We start from the raw sequence: 15,493 nt of genomic DNA, 5'->3' as shown, positions 1-15,493 counted from the left end.
CGGACGTTGTGTGGACAACTATCTTCTGAGATGAGAACCACCAAACACCTTCTTCCTTCTAGGTTTTGACCACCAAGAGTCCTTCTTGATGGAGAGGTTCGACCACCACCAATGCTCCAAGGGATGCTAGAGACTAGAATTCCTTTCTCTCCTTCTTCTCCTTGCTTGATCCGACCACCAAAGCAACTCCACCAATGAAGAGGTTTCGGCCACAAGAAAGGGAAGAGAGAAAGAGGAGGGGCCGACCACACCCAAGAAGAAAAAGAGAGGAGAAAAATAGAATAGAGGTTATCCCCCATGAAGACACCTCTATCCCCTCTTTTATATTCCTTGGTCTTGGCAAATAAGGAAATTTAAATAAAAACTTCCTTAATTCTTTTGCCATGAAAAGGAAAATTTATTTAATTAAAAATAATTTCCTCTTCTCACATTACATGGTCGGCCATATCTATAAGCTATAAACAAGGAGAGTTTTAATTATAAGAATTAAAACTTCCTAATTTGTCTCCGGAAATTTATAAAAAATTTCTCCAATAATTTTTCCCTTCATGGTGGATTATAAAAGAAAATTTTATAAATTAAAATCTTTCTTTTAAACATGTGAATGATTTCCAAAAAGGAAAGTTATCTCTAAAAATTAAAATCTCCTTTTAATCTACAAATAAGGAAAGATATCAAATCTTTTCTTAATCTTTTGTAGAAACTAATAAAAGAGAATATTTAATTTTTAAACTCTCTTTTAAATCATGATCATGGTTAAAAAAGGAAAGTTTTCTCAAAATTAAAATCTACCTTTCAATCTAAAAATAAGGAAAGATTTTAAATCTTTTCTTAATCTTTTGTAGAAAGCTATAGAAGAAAAGATTTAAATTTTAAACTCTCTTTTAAAACCATGGAATCCACATAAAAAAAATTTTAAAAATAAAAGTACTTTTATTTTAATAGGGTCGACCACATAAGCTTGGGTTCAAGCTAGGGCCGGCCACCTCATGAACCCATGAACCATGTCTTTGGCCGACCCTAGCTTGGACTCCAAGCTAGCTTGGCCGACCCCTATAGGATGGGTAAGAAGGTGGGTATAGGTGGGTATAGTACTCTATAATTAAGAGGCTACGATAGGGACCGAGAGGAGGAATTGGTTTTGGTCTCTCGATGAATTAAGCATCCCGTGTTCGCCTCGAACACATAACTTAATTTCATCAATAATAATTCATTCCACTAAAGAACTATTATTGAACTACCGCACCAATCCCAAATTACATTTTGGGCTCCTTCTTATTATGAGTGTGTTAGTCTCCCTGTGTTTAAGATATCAAATGTCCATTAATTAAACGAGTTACTGACAACTCACTTAATTAATATCTAGTTCCAAGAGTAGTACCACTCAACCTTGTCTTCATGTCGGACTAAGTCCACCTGCAGAGTTTAACATGATAATCCTTATGAGCTCCTCTTGGGGACATTATCAACCTAGATCACTAGGACACAATTTCCTTCTATAATCAACAACACACACTATAAGTGATATCATTTCCCAACTTATCGGGCTTATTGATTTATCGAACTAAATCTCACCCATTGATGAATTAAAGAAATAAATATCAAATATATGTGCTTGTTATTATATTAGGATTAAGAGCACACACTTCCATAATAACTGAGGTCTTTGTTCCTTTATAAAGTCAGTATAAAAAGAAACGACCTCTAATGGTCCTACTCAATACACTCTAAGTGTACTAGTGTAATTATATAGTTAAGATAAACTAATACCTAAACACTACGACCTTCTAATGGTTTGTTCCTTTCCATCTTGGCCGTGAGCTACTGTTTATAATTTATAAGGTACTGATAACATGATCCTCTGTGTGTGACACCACACACCATGTTATCTACAATATAAATTAATTGAACAACTACATTTATCATAAATGTAGACATTTGACCAATGTGATTCTTATTTCTAGATAAATATTTATACCAAAAACTAAGCTTTTAGTATACATCATAACAATTATAAATTCCCTTTTTAAAGTAGATTATTTTGTTTCTTTCACATGGATAATATCAAACAATCTTTCTATAATAAAGCTCTCTTTATGAACAAATCTTAAAACAATAGTCATTTGCTCTATTTTGACTCATTTCAAGATTCATCCAGATTAAGATGATACTTGACATTACCAATTTCTTCTGTGTTGAAACTTTGAATTCTACTTGTATAGAGTGATAAAATCTCCTTTTGAATTTGAGAAGTATAAGAAGCATTTTGAGGTATATTTCCCAAAATAATAGATCTCAAATCATCGTCATAATAAGCTCTGTAGTTTATAATTTCTATAAAATTATCACGATTATGTGAGTCCTAAGATTCATCATAAGCTCTAAAACCTAAACTTTGGAATACACATAACTTTGAAGCATCAATTGAAACTTTAAGTCATAAATGGTTTTTTACAACTAACTCCAAAGATTGTTTGTCCATAATATTATCAATATGTTATAATGAGTTCATCAAATCATGAGAACTTTTTAAATTCACAGTCTTTTTGTGTGAAGCATTAGGACCAATCCCTTCGTGAATAAAGAATATATAATTTTTACCATCATTTACTTTTTTTCTTAGATTGAAATTCATCAACAATAAATGCATTTGACCTAAAATGTGTGTTTGGCTTAACAAAAAGAAAAGATGGAAGACAATAAGCCACATTTTTTGCCAGAGAATATTCTAACTAATCAGGAAATAACTTATATCAAATAGGTAAAAACTTTCTTTAATTTTTGTCAACATATTTAGGAGACTTATCTGAGATTACTTGATAATGACTGACAATCAAATAAGCACGCTTAATTCATCTCTTTTTCTCAAGTGAATAACTCTATATCGAATTACGTAAACTAGAATCTCATTCAATAACAATATCATTATTTTCATCAATATTTCAAAAGTTAGTTAGAGAAGGTTAAAAAAATCACCGCACTCAATAAATTAGATTAAATTGATGTTTATAGCATTTTTACTAGCAGGAGAATTAGACAAACACATAGAAGATAGTTTCATGTCATTTCGAGGTCTCTAGGTCATCAGTTGATTTTTGTTGAAATCGGCTGATGGACCTAAAGATCTTGAAATGACATGAAATCAATTCCTATGTCTTCGTCTAGTTCTCCTGATTGTAAAAAATGTCATCAAACATTAATTTGACATAATATATTGAGAGCAGTGATTTTTTGAACACAAATTAATTTTTTGAATATATTCATGTTTAAAAAATCACTGCTCTCAATATATTGAGTTGAATTGATGTTTAAGGGTATGAATATAATCGTAAGAACTAGAAGAACTCATAGGATTTGGTTTCACTTCATTCCAAGCTCTTTAGGTCTATCAACTAATTTTGGCCGAATGAACCTAAATTGATTATATTTAGATTCATTTGGTCATAGTTTTAAAAAAATTACTATTCTCAATATATTACGTCAAATTGATGTTTGATAGTATTTTTATAATCAGGAGAACTAGATGAATACATAGACATTGATTTCATGTCATTCTGAGTTCTCTAGGTCCATCAGCTAGTTTTGGACAAAAACTGCATATGGACCTAGAGACCTCCAAATGACATGAACCCAGTTCTTATGTATTCGTCTAGTTCTCCTAATTATAAAATTACTATCAAATATCAATTTGACCTAAGATATTGATGACAATAATTTTTTAAATATGAATGTGTTTGAAAAACTAATTCATGTTTAAAAAATTACTGTTCTTAATATATTTGGTAAAATTGATGTTGGATAATATTTTTGCAATTATGAGAACTAAACGAACATATAGAAATAAGTTTCATGTTATTTTGAGGTCTCTAGGTCTATCAGTTGATTTTTATTGAAATCGGTTGATGGATTTTTCGAATAGAAAGAAATTGATTCGACTATAACAAATCAATCGATTATTTTTTTTCCAATCGAATTGATTTTTTTCTATTCGAAAAATTGATTTCTTTCTATTCAAAAAATCCATAAATTTGATCTAAGATATTGAGAGTAGTAATTTTTTAACATAAATATATTTAAAAAATTAATTTATATTTAAAAAATCACTGCTTTTGATATATTTGATCAAATTAATATTTGATATTATTTTTATAATCGCGAGAACTAGATGAATATATATAAATTAATTTTATATCATTTCGAGATCTCTAGATCTATTAGTTGATTGCGATTAAAATTGGCTGATGGAATTTTTGAATAAAAAAATATCAATTCTATTATTTTTTTTACCCGTCGAATTAATCTGAGAACGAGGATTATACATTAGTTAAGTAGTTTAGAAACTTATCTACGGTTCGATAACAAACGGTAAGATTTAGGCGCCAGCCGGCCGAACCGGCTGCGTGCGTTCACGTCGGTTCCATCCACATCCACATTATTCTTCTTTTTACGGTGGCATCCCAACGACCGTTCCCTCCTTCGCCAGTCGTCAGAGGAGCAAGGAGGGACGGGGACGAGGACGAGGACGTCGCCGCCCTTCTTCAGAAGAAACACTCGCTCGGCCTGCGCAACAGGTCTCTCCATCCTCTGCCTCCTTCCCAGTGGCCAAACCCAATCCATCTCATCCTCTCTCGCCAACCAAGCACCCTCTTTCTATCTCGGTCTCCTCGCTTCACTCCATCCCACCTTGCGGTGGGCGGAGGGGTGCGGCGAAGGACGGGTCGGTTCCTTGTGGCTATTTCTGGAAAGGCTAGTGGCGGATATGGGCGCTTCGCTCTCCAATTTATCGGTGGACGTCGGCGATGGATCTGGCGGCCCAGGCCTCGGGGACATCCCTGAGAGCTGTGTGGCTTGCGTGTTCACTTACCTCACCCCGCCCGAGATCTGCAATCTGGCGCGCCTAAACCGTGCGTTCCGCGGTGCCGCCTCCTCCGACTCCGTGTGGGAGCTCAAATTGCCCCCCACCTACTCCCAGCTGTTGTCTCTCCTTCCGCCCGGTGCTTCCCTCCTGTCGAAGAAGAAGGACATATTCGCCTTCCTCTCGCGTCCCGTACCCTTCGATGACCTATACAAGGTACGGTGTCATTTTCCGCCACATACCTTCGTGATGGCATATCCTGCGCCGTGACGGTGGCCTGCCCTAACTCCGTAGGTTCTCTGGCTGGACACAGTCACTGGCGGGGTGTGTCTGTCTGTTTCTGCAAAGGCTATGGCCATTACTGGGATCGAGGACCGACGATACTGGAGTTGGATTCCAACCCAGGAGTCAAGGTGCAATTTTACCTACATTTTTGCAATAATTGAAGGCAAATTTTAGTTTATTTGATGCTTATAAGTTTGATCTCTCTGAATTCATGAATTATAAACTGAATTATTTTAGAGAATTATTATTTACCAGCCTGTTTGAATTGCATTACACAAACGTATACTTTACAGTTCTCCTTCATGATTAATTACTAAAAGCTCCTAAATGAAATAATTCCCTTTCTTAATTCAAATAGATAAGATGAATTCATTTAAGATTATTGTTATGCGGGAACTTTAAGGTAGACTCGAGAATGTTTATCTTGTATCAATGATAAAAGATGTAATTTGTCTTTCTTTAACTAACAATATTATATTATTATTCCAAGCTACGTAAATGCTACTTGTTCTTCAACTAATGTGTTATTATCAAATTGCTATTTTTTGTTGAAGAAAGAAAAAATCTAACATCAACATCAAAAAATATTCTTCTGCTTGCTATATAGCTAGGAAAAGCAGTAGCAATAACATATTAGATTTAGAATCAGGAAGGAAACATTCGCTTCTAAAGAGAAACCATGGATTTGAATCAAAATATGGTCTTTGGTTAGAAAGTGATCAAGTGAAACCATTTTTGACTAATTAGTCTCAGTAAAATGAAAATTTCCTATTTAAACTTCTCAGTAGTATAGTATCATTTCATGCTAACTGCAGCAATGCCATACTGAACTAGGTATACCCATTTTAGATTTAAAATTGAATATTGGTTTTGTTGCTTCCATGTATTTGTAATCGCAACATCGTAACTGGTGGCAGGACAGAAAAGCTAGTGGTCCTTTATCTGTCAATTTTAAAGGAAGCTAAAATATTTCCAATTTTAGAATGGTCTACATATCTCGAACCTTGAAGTTTCTGTTTCCTAGGTTTGGTTGATTCCTCTTTTTTTTGGTCAAAAGGTAATTTGTCAGGTTGTCCTGCTAAATTTATTAATAATTATGTTATAGAACACCCATTATATGCAAAAATGAAGCAATCTTTTCTAATATAAATAGAAGGTGATATTTTGTGTTGTATGGTATGTGTTTTCATGCAATGCCCACGGACTTATGATATGAACTTCGTTAGTAACCCAATGGAAATGAAATATATGCAAGCTTGATAATGCACCATGTAATCCAATGTCATTCCCACTTTGCCTCAGCCACCATCCAACTAAAGTTTCATATACCTGATTAATAAGTCAACCAATTTATGTTTGGATCAAGCTGCTTTGCAGTTTTATTCCATAAGAGATTGAAGATTTATATAGACAAGAGCAGAGATGGCATCTGGCAAAGACGTCCTTAGGTTCCACTTAGGCTGGTTCAACCTTTCTGGATACATGATATCATCAATGAACTGGATGATAGTTGGGTTGTGGAGCTCATTAGATTCCCTGAATGATGCAATTCCATATTCCAAGCTGTGCAGAGAATCTTAGAAGAATGATAAACTTGGGGTAAAGGGGGTTATGTTGACAAAGTCCTTGTCTCATGGAAATTATGATGGCATTTTTCCATTTATGACTGCTGAGCTGTTAATGTTACAGTGGCTTCCATTCAACCCACCCATGTGGTTGGAAGTCTGGTCAGGCAGAGCATATGCATGAGAAATCTTCAATTTCACCATGTCAAATGCTTTCTCAAAATCAGTCTTGAAGAGAGAATTTTTTTAACACACCACATACTACCTTTTGAGGAGGGCATAAGTCCTTCATGCTTCTTTGGGAGATGAAAGCATACTGATGCAAAGTGACGAGAAGATGAGTGAATGTTTGATGACTCTTGGATAACACTTCAAATCATTTTGATGATAAAATTCTGTAGATGAATTCTTGATATTACTGAGCTTGGTCGATTTGCAATTTATCCACCTTCATGCGAACTTGATAAAAATGAGTATATGCAATAAAGAAGGTGCTTTGCAATCAGCTCATCTTTAGTAGAACTATCCATAAAATCTAATGTATTGAAAGCTGCAAACAACTAATCTTTAGTAAATTTTCATGAAAATTGAGAACTTACATTTGTTTTCTTTTTTGGTAATCTAGGTGTTCGAGTTTTGCCCAACTAATCCTGGAGATAGACGTCCTTCCTCCCAGTTCACCTACTAGTTAAATCTAGAGGACAACTTATGTATACTCAAAAACTGACCTCCAAAACATTCATCTCTTTTGAGATTTGAACCTTAGTTCTTTTTATAGTTCCTTTGAGTGCTTTAATATTGCACCACACTCATGGGGGCTGAGAACTTCATTTGTGTTCCTAAGAACAATGGTTGAAGAATAAATTAGATAATTCCTAAATTCTAGCTAAAATACAATATTATGTAGTCATTTTCCACCTTTGAGCACATCAATTGTTCATAGTATAATCTTTTTTTGCATATAGTGTGATGCGACAGAAATGAGTTGAGGTGGATGTTGAGGTGGCAACGATGATGCAAAACTCTCTTGTGAGGTGAATGCCAAGGTGGGGATGTTGTCAGACTCTCACCTTGCAGTCCGACTTGGACAGTGTGGCTCGACTTGTGCAAAATAGATAGATGTCAATGGGCATAGGAGTTGTTTGACACAGCCCCTTTCAATACTTAAGTTACTAGGGCATAGTGGAAGTGAAAGCAAATTAGAAATTGTGAGAAGATATTCTGAACTTGTGGATAATGGCCACATCTAAGTATGTATAGGTGTGAGAGAAGTGAGAAATCTATCAAGATTGTATGACCATGATCTCTAGGAAAATAGGGTTTGTGCTGACTGTTTTAGCCGTTTCTTAGTTTAATTGCCATTAATTATGGTTGTGTTAACTGCTTAACCATTGTTAGTTAGGTATGGTGATCATAGAGAGGCCCTTGTTGTGAGCTATGTTAACCTGAGATCGTTTTTGAACAATAATAGATTGAGCTGGATGGAGAGTTTGGGAGGCCAAACTAGAGGGAGAGATTAAGAAACCTAGATGGCCACAGAGTTTGGGAGTTCAACTTTGAGTAGGTCATTGTACTAAACTCGTCCTTAGTATAACCGGAGGTTTCCTGGAGGGGGTCATGTCAGAATAGCCCACTCTTTTTGGAGTAAGGTGCATAAGCATATCATGTTTGATTAGGGGTAGATTAATATCCTACGATATCACTAGTCTCCCTTCTAGTTGAGTTGAGGTGTATAAGACTCGATTTAGATAGTTAGGTCAGTAGGGCACTGTTGATTCCAAAGGAGGCAGAGTCAAGCCACATAGGTTAGTTATTGATGGGGTGACTTAGGGCATCTTCAATGCAAGGTTTTGGGAAAGGTCTGTGAAACCAAAAAACTGAACAAAAAAGTTCAAACAATTGTGGGCATGAGGTTTGAGGTTTTTAGTTTAAGAGCACTAATGAAAATTCAAAACTGTTTTTTTCTCTCGAAATTAAACATGTGGGTGTGGCTAGTAATTAATTAACAATGAGGTTTGAGATTTGTAGGTTTTTTTTTTAATTATTGTGGAGAGAATAGTAGGTTTTTATGCTTTTGATGTGGCATATTGAAAATTACAAAAAACCTCATTTAGAGCTCTAACGATTGGAGTTGCTCTTACTTGGGTAGCTCTAGTGGGAAAAAGACCGAGTTGTAAAAATAAGCCGCTGAAAGAAGATGTTTCTAATATCCAAGCTACAAGAGAATGAGATCAATTCACTTAGCCTGTAATTTTAAAAATGCCACTCGTAATTTTAAATTTGCTACCATGGTTAGGCGAATCACCGTGTAATATTTAATATCCATCATATTTCAAGTTGGCTGTGATGATTACTTTTCCTGAGGTTTCTTTACACCTATTTAATCGCTTGATCTTCTTGAGATTTTTCTGCATTGTTAGATGGTGTAAAGGCTAAACATTCACCTGGTGGTCTAGGTTAGTAATTCTTCTTGCTTCTATAAGTGCTTCACTCCTAATCTTTAGATGTCTTCTAGGCTTAAGCCTTCTTGTTCCCCTGATGGGTTCAGGAATGAGTCGTCAGGGGCTATTGAGGTGGCTCCTAATGAACTCATTTTAAAGCCAGCTAAGAGGCCTTGGTATGAAAACCTGGAGGACTTGTTGCTTGTGGATGTTGTAGTATTGATCTAGGAGGGATACAGGATCCTTTCGAATTTTGAGATGATACTTCCTAGGTTGAGTGACCAATCTCATCCACCTTTGCTAGGGAGCTATCACCCATTTTTAAGCTCAGTTGGAGAGTGACTTACACTTCCCCATCTCTCCTTTCTTTCAATAAGTCGCTGCCTACTTTGGTATTTCTTTGAGTCAATTAGCTCCCAACTCTTTTTGTCTCCTAACTAGGGCACTGATTGTATTTCGACATTTAGGCCTTCCTCATACCCTTACATCTTTCATTATTTATTTTACTTGAAAAGGGCTGAGGCTAGGTTGTTTTACATTGCTGCTCGACTTAATTTTTAGTTTTTAGGGGTTTATCCATCCTTGAATAAGCATTGGAAAGTGTTTTTCCTTTTTGCTCATCCTGCCCTGCCCTTCTCATTTTCTCATCCTTTGGGATGAGAATTTCCCTCCTATGTTTAATTTAGGTTTGTGAAAAGAAGAGGAGACCTTCCGTGAGATCTCCGAGGTCCTCTAAGGTTGGCTCTTTGATGTCAATGTCGTTATCGATTAGGACCTCCTTCACTATTATTGGTTGAGTCCTCTAGCGATTGTGCTCAAGAAACCTGTAGGTAATTGCCTGCAACTTCGATTTATTTCATACAACTACTATTGAGTTCCATTTTACTTATCCAGAGGAGAAAATGTCATAAGCAGCTGCGTCAAAATAACTTGGGAAGAAAAGTTAGACAACCTATAAGGAACCTCAGCAACTAAGCTATCTCTCCCATGGTCTTCTGATTTTGACCTTTACAGGGAGGCTAAGGGGGCTCCAAAAATCTTATAAGTCCCTCTCGAGGTGGTCTGGTAGAAGTGTCCTTGGAAGCTCAATTGACACTATTAAGTCCTTGGCTGTCGTCGTATGTAGGGAGATCTTGATTATTAGGGCATCTGCAGTGGGAGGTTTATAGCATGCAATTTATGCTATAAACCTTTCAATATAAACCCCTCTCCCACTGCACAGGTGGGGTTTATAGTTTTTTTTATAAACCTGTATCAAAATCTTGGGACCAAGTTTATAAAAAAACTAGTGGAGAGAGGATAGAGAGAGAATTTTAAAAAAAGTGAAATTTTTAAAAGAGAGAAGTTTTATGATAATAGAGAGTGAGTTTTAAAAGTAGGTTTTTAATTTTTGATATGATAATTATGTGGCAGAGCATAGACCTTTTTAAGAGGTTTACGACGGATGCCTTTAGGGTAACTGCAATAATGAACCTATAAACCTAACTTCTAAGACCTATGTGTCACATCATTGCCACATAAAGTAAAAAATTCACAACTTTTATAAACCTCTCCCCACAATCATAAATCCAAAAAGCAACTTTAGGTTGGGTCCCACTAATTCACACATCATTATCTACATTTTATATTTACTATCTTTATTTATAATATTCATTTATATACTATCATAAAAATATATTTATAATATACATGTTAATTAATTTATTAATAATATATATTAGTTTTATTTAATAATTTTTTAATAAATTAGCCGTTTCTAGTTGTTTTGCACATTTTAAAAAAATCAATTTTTAAAAAAATGTTTAGCACTGCACATTAGATTTTGATGCAAATTTGTATATTTAAAAAAAAAATGAACTGGGCGTTAGCCACCACATGTGGGGCCCGCTACTAAACAATTTTTTTTTTTAAAATTGTGCTGAACCCAGCATCCAAATTTGGATGCTGGGTTGTTGGGTTTTAAAAGCCCACTAACCTTGCAATGCTTCTGGGTTCACAAAACCCAACTTCTTGGGTTTTGTGAACCTAGCGTTGCAGTTACCCTTAGTTGGGTTTTGTGAACCTAGCGTTGCAGTTACCCTTAGATTGAAGTCCTATCCTTGTCCCTCGATCAATAGGAGTGTAGAGGGCCTTTGATGTCAAGATCGTATAAACCTTGCAGGCTTTATCCTCTACAGCTCAGTTGGGACCGTCCATGATAGAAGATCCTCAAAAAATCTACTGCTTGCCACTGATTACTTGGTGGATCGTTTAACTTGTTGGATAACCCATATTAGGTAATTGATCTTATCTTCTTAAAGGTAGCAAAGATCAAGGTTTAAAATCTCGACCCATGTCGAGGTTTCGGTCTTGGACGAGAATGATATGGTTTAAGGTATCTTATCGTGTTGTACCGATATAGTTTCGGTATTTTTTAAATATAAATATAAATGTATATTAATATTTGATTATTAAAGATGTTTATATTTTGAGATGTTGAATTTATTTTTTAATATTTTCTCATAAGATAATGGCTATTAAATTTTTTATAAAATAAGTAATTCTTAAAATTCAAAACTAAATTTAAAATTTTAAAAATAATTATAAAAGTATTTAAAAAATTTAAATTATTTTTTAATGTTTTTGTAAATTTTTTATTTTAAAAATTTTATTTGCGATGTTTAAGAATTATATATATTTTTTAAATTTTTAGGTTATTTTAAATTTATGTTTAATTTTAAAATTATTTAAAAAATTTTAAATTATTTTGTAACATATTTATCTAAATTTAAAATTATTTAAAAATTTTGAAATAATTTTAAATATTTTATAATTATTAATAATAATAATTTATTTATAAAAAATAGATATTTAAAAAAAATAAAAATTAACTAAATAAAAAAGACTAAAAAAATCGCGATTGCGATGCCCCATAGAGACCATGGCTATATCGCGATTACTACGGAGGGTTTTAGGAATATATAATATTTTATTAGAATTTTTTAGAGATTTAAATTAATTTTTATATATTTTAATAGAATAATTTAATTAGGATTTTTTTATTATTTATTTCAATGAGAAATAATTAGATCATTAAAAAAAATTAATAACATAACTAAAAAAATAAACAAATAAAATATTTATTATATATATTTAAAATTAAAATAAACAAAATATTTAATTAATTAGATAATTTTATTAGGATTTAATTAAGCCTCTTTGAATTATCCCATCTTGTTTTAATTTTAAAAAACATTTAATTAATAAATCAACCGCGGCCCCAGGCGCAACCATGGCCTCCAACGCGGCTGCGGGGGTCATGCGACCCCTCCGGTGCGGCTGCGGGCATCGCGCGGCCTCTCTGGCGCGACCGCAAGGGTCTCGCGACCACTCTTGTGCGGCCACAAGCGTCGTGACGTCCTTCCTGTGTGGCCGCCGGCATCGTGATGCCCTTCCTGCATGGCCACTGGTGTCGCGACGCCCCTCTGTGTGGCCGTGGGCATCGCGACTACCTTCCTGCGCAGTCGCGAGTGTCGCAATGGCCCTCTTGGTTGGCCGTAGTATCATGATGCCCCTTCGGTGCGGTCACGAGCATCACAACAGGACTGGTGTTGGGTTCATGCCAGTGCTGGCCGGCGGGCGGAATGTAATGTTTCGTCTGTTTTGAACGGCTCGACACGAGATCTCAAATCCCTGGTAGAGACTCACTAATGCATCTTTGGTGCAAGCCCTAGTGTTAGATTAGAAGTTGCTAGAATGGGTTGTGCATATTTGCGATGTCCAATCTATGGATGTCTTGGGAGGCTGAGCAAAAATCCCTTATTGAGCACTGGGAGGAGGCCAAAGTTGTTAGGGCTGGGGAGGTGCACCTCTCCGAGCCAACTACATGGCCGAGCTAGAGAATACCAAGGTGGAGCTTGATCGGACCAATGTCGAGCTAGTGACCTACCTAGCATGGGTGGATAATCAATGATAAGAGTGGAAGGCAGACTTTCCGGCATATTTGGAGACGACTGAGATGCTAACTGACCAAGCTATCCTCTTCTTTGAGATTGGGTTCACCAGAGCGAGTGTCAATTGATTTCCTATAATATGATTGTGGCTTAGAGAGTCTTCCTCCTAAGGATTTTGAGCCAAAATAGTGATTGTAGCTTGTCACAAAGCATGTAATGAACTTGTAACATGACCATAATACAACAACAATAACTTAGCTTTATTTCACTAAGTGGAGTTACATATATGGATCCTCCTACACAATTGGGCTTTATCTTTTAAAAGGGCAGTCCGGTGCATGAAGCTCCTGCTATGCGGGGTCCCGAGGAAGGATCCATTGTACGCAGCCTTACCCTGCTTTTTTGCAAGAGATTGTTTCCAGGATTCGAACCCGTGACCCTTTGGTCACAAAGTAATAACTTTTCCGTTGCGCTAAGACTCCCCTTCAATTGGGCTTTATCTTCTACTATATTATAATTTATATTTAAATAAATTTTATTTTGTTTAATCATTGCTAATAAGTCTTCTTTGATCTTCTTCCTCGTTTAATGTGTTTATTTGCCATAGTTCACATTACCTAACTAGAATATTTATTAGTCATCTAAATACATGTTCGTACCATTTGAAATACACCTCTCGAAGTTTTTCCTCGACAGACGTAATTCTGACTTTCTCTCTAATGTTCTTATTTCTTATCTATCCATCCTCGTATATTCGCATATTCACTTTAACATTCTCATCTTTTGCTTATGTGCTCGAATCATATCCCAATATTCAATTTCATATAACATAGTAAGTCTAATTGCTATTTTATAGATTTTTTTTTATAAGTTGTAAAGTTACTTTTCAATCACAAAGAACATATGACACTTTCCTTCAGACATCTGTTTTAATCGCTTCATCCTTTGCATCTCTTTCAACCCTTTCATCCCTTTACAAAAACGATCTTAAATATTAAAAGCTACTTGTTCTGCCATTTTTCGATTTAATTGTGTGCAAGGGCATATGCTCTATTAAATTGTCTACTTTCGAATATATTTCTCCTGACATTAAATTTGATTAATTATTTCATAACTTGATTATTAATGGTTCCGTGATTTCACGTTACCATGTCTACATTTTCAAGACTGAAGTTCCTCCAACTTCTAGTCTTGGCATTGGCTTTATGCAGAGTAGCCAAAGATGGCTTCTTAGTTTGACCATTATAGTTCACCAAGTTAAATCTGAAACTGAAGTGGTATAGACATTGATTATCTAAATTCATACAACTCTTGAAGTACAGGTTCCAAGTGGTGGCCTTTCTTCAGCAAATATGGTGGTTTGAAGTGCAAGGCTTGATAAAATTTCCATTCCCTCCAGGAGTCTACAGCTTGTCATTTCGGTTGCACCTTGGAAAATTCTTTCGAAGGTTGGGGCGTCATGTGTGTAGCTATGACCAGACTCATGGTTGGGATCTAAAGCCTGTACGCTTCGATCTTTCTACTTCCGATGGTCAAAATGTTTCAAGAGAGTGTTGCCTGGATGAGCCTGAAAGTAGTAATTATATGGGATTCTGCAAGCGCGGTTGCTGGATAGAATACCTTGTTGGTGACTTCGTGGTCACTGGTTCAGAGACACTGGATTTGAGATTTTCCATGAAGCAGATTGACTGCACACATTCTAAAGGAGGGCTCTGTGTTGACTCTGTTTCCATCATGCCAAGTGAATTGAGAGATAGAGCACTTAAAAAATTGTAAATTTATGTCGTAAGAAAGTTCAAAACATGCAATAGCTGCAGTTATTAGTGTGATAGCTCGTCCACAAGTTTTGTGAATGCCCCGTGTAATCTCGTTATTTATGCATTGAATTGATGCTATTTGACATGTCTGTTATTTCCTGCATATCTTAATTTGGTTGCATGTGGTACCCAAGAATGGAGTGGAATTAAAATGATACTACAAATGAAATGTAATGGGAGAATGATTCATATTCTTTTGCTTGGTTGTAGAAATAGTATGATTTATCTAGTGGAATAATTCAATTTATGGTTATTTTATATGCTCATCTACTTCTTTCAGTTAGTTTCATTTATTTTTTTCAACATGCTTTGTTTTGTGGTGTCCCATTTTGTCGCATCTATTTGATATGTTTAATTTTGGTGATTCACACAACATACTCAATGCAGATGGTTCTTTGAACACGTCTAGCACTTTTAAATTCATCCAGTCTATCTCACTTGATCTGTTGTCCGATATGACTAGCTCGACCTATTCACCCGGCCTAATCAGTTTAATTAGGCTCAGTTAGTTCACTTGTCTAACTTGATATGCTTGGTCCATTTGGTCTACCAAAATGTATAATATTAGATTCGCTTTCAATTGTGTTTGGATTTCGGC

General features: G+C 35.4%; 1 protein-coding gene across 1 annotated transcript; it reads left to right on the top strand.

Annotated features, from left to right (window-relative positions):
- The first annotated feature begins 4,421 nt into the window (after positions 1-4,421).
- On the top strand, positions 4,422-15,138 carry LOC122041993 (F-box protein PP2-A15-like). The gene is made up of 3 exons (XM_042601899.1): positions 4,422-5,071; positions 5,150-5,268; positions 14,401-15,138. Exons 1-3 carry the CDS (start codon positions 4,760-4,762, stop codon positions 14,852-14,854), a joined length of 885 nt encoding a protein of 294 aa, XP_042457833.1. The 5' UTR covers positions 4,422-4,759; the 3' UTR covers positions 14,855-15,138.
- The last annotated feature ends 355 nt before the right edge of the window (positions 15,139-15,493 follow it).

The sequence above is a fragment of the Zingiber officinale genome, chromosome 2A, assembly GCF_018446385.1.
Source record: "Zingiber officinale cultivar Zhangliang chromosome 2A, Zo_v1.1, whole genome shotgun sequence".
Taxonomy (NCBI): Eukaryota; Viridiplantae; Streptophyta; class Magnoliopsida; order Zingiberales; family Zingiberaceae; genus Zingiber; species Zingiber officinale.
Note: the sequence above shows the minus strand (reverse complement) of the source record. Positions and strands in the feature narration are given on the sequence as shown.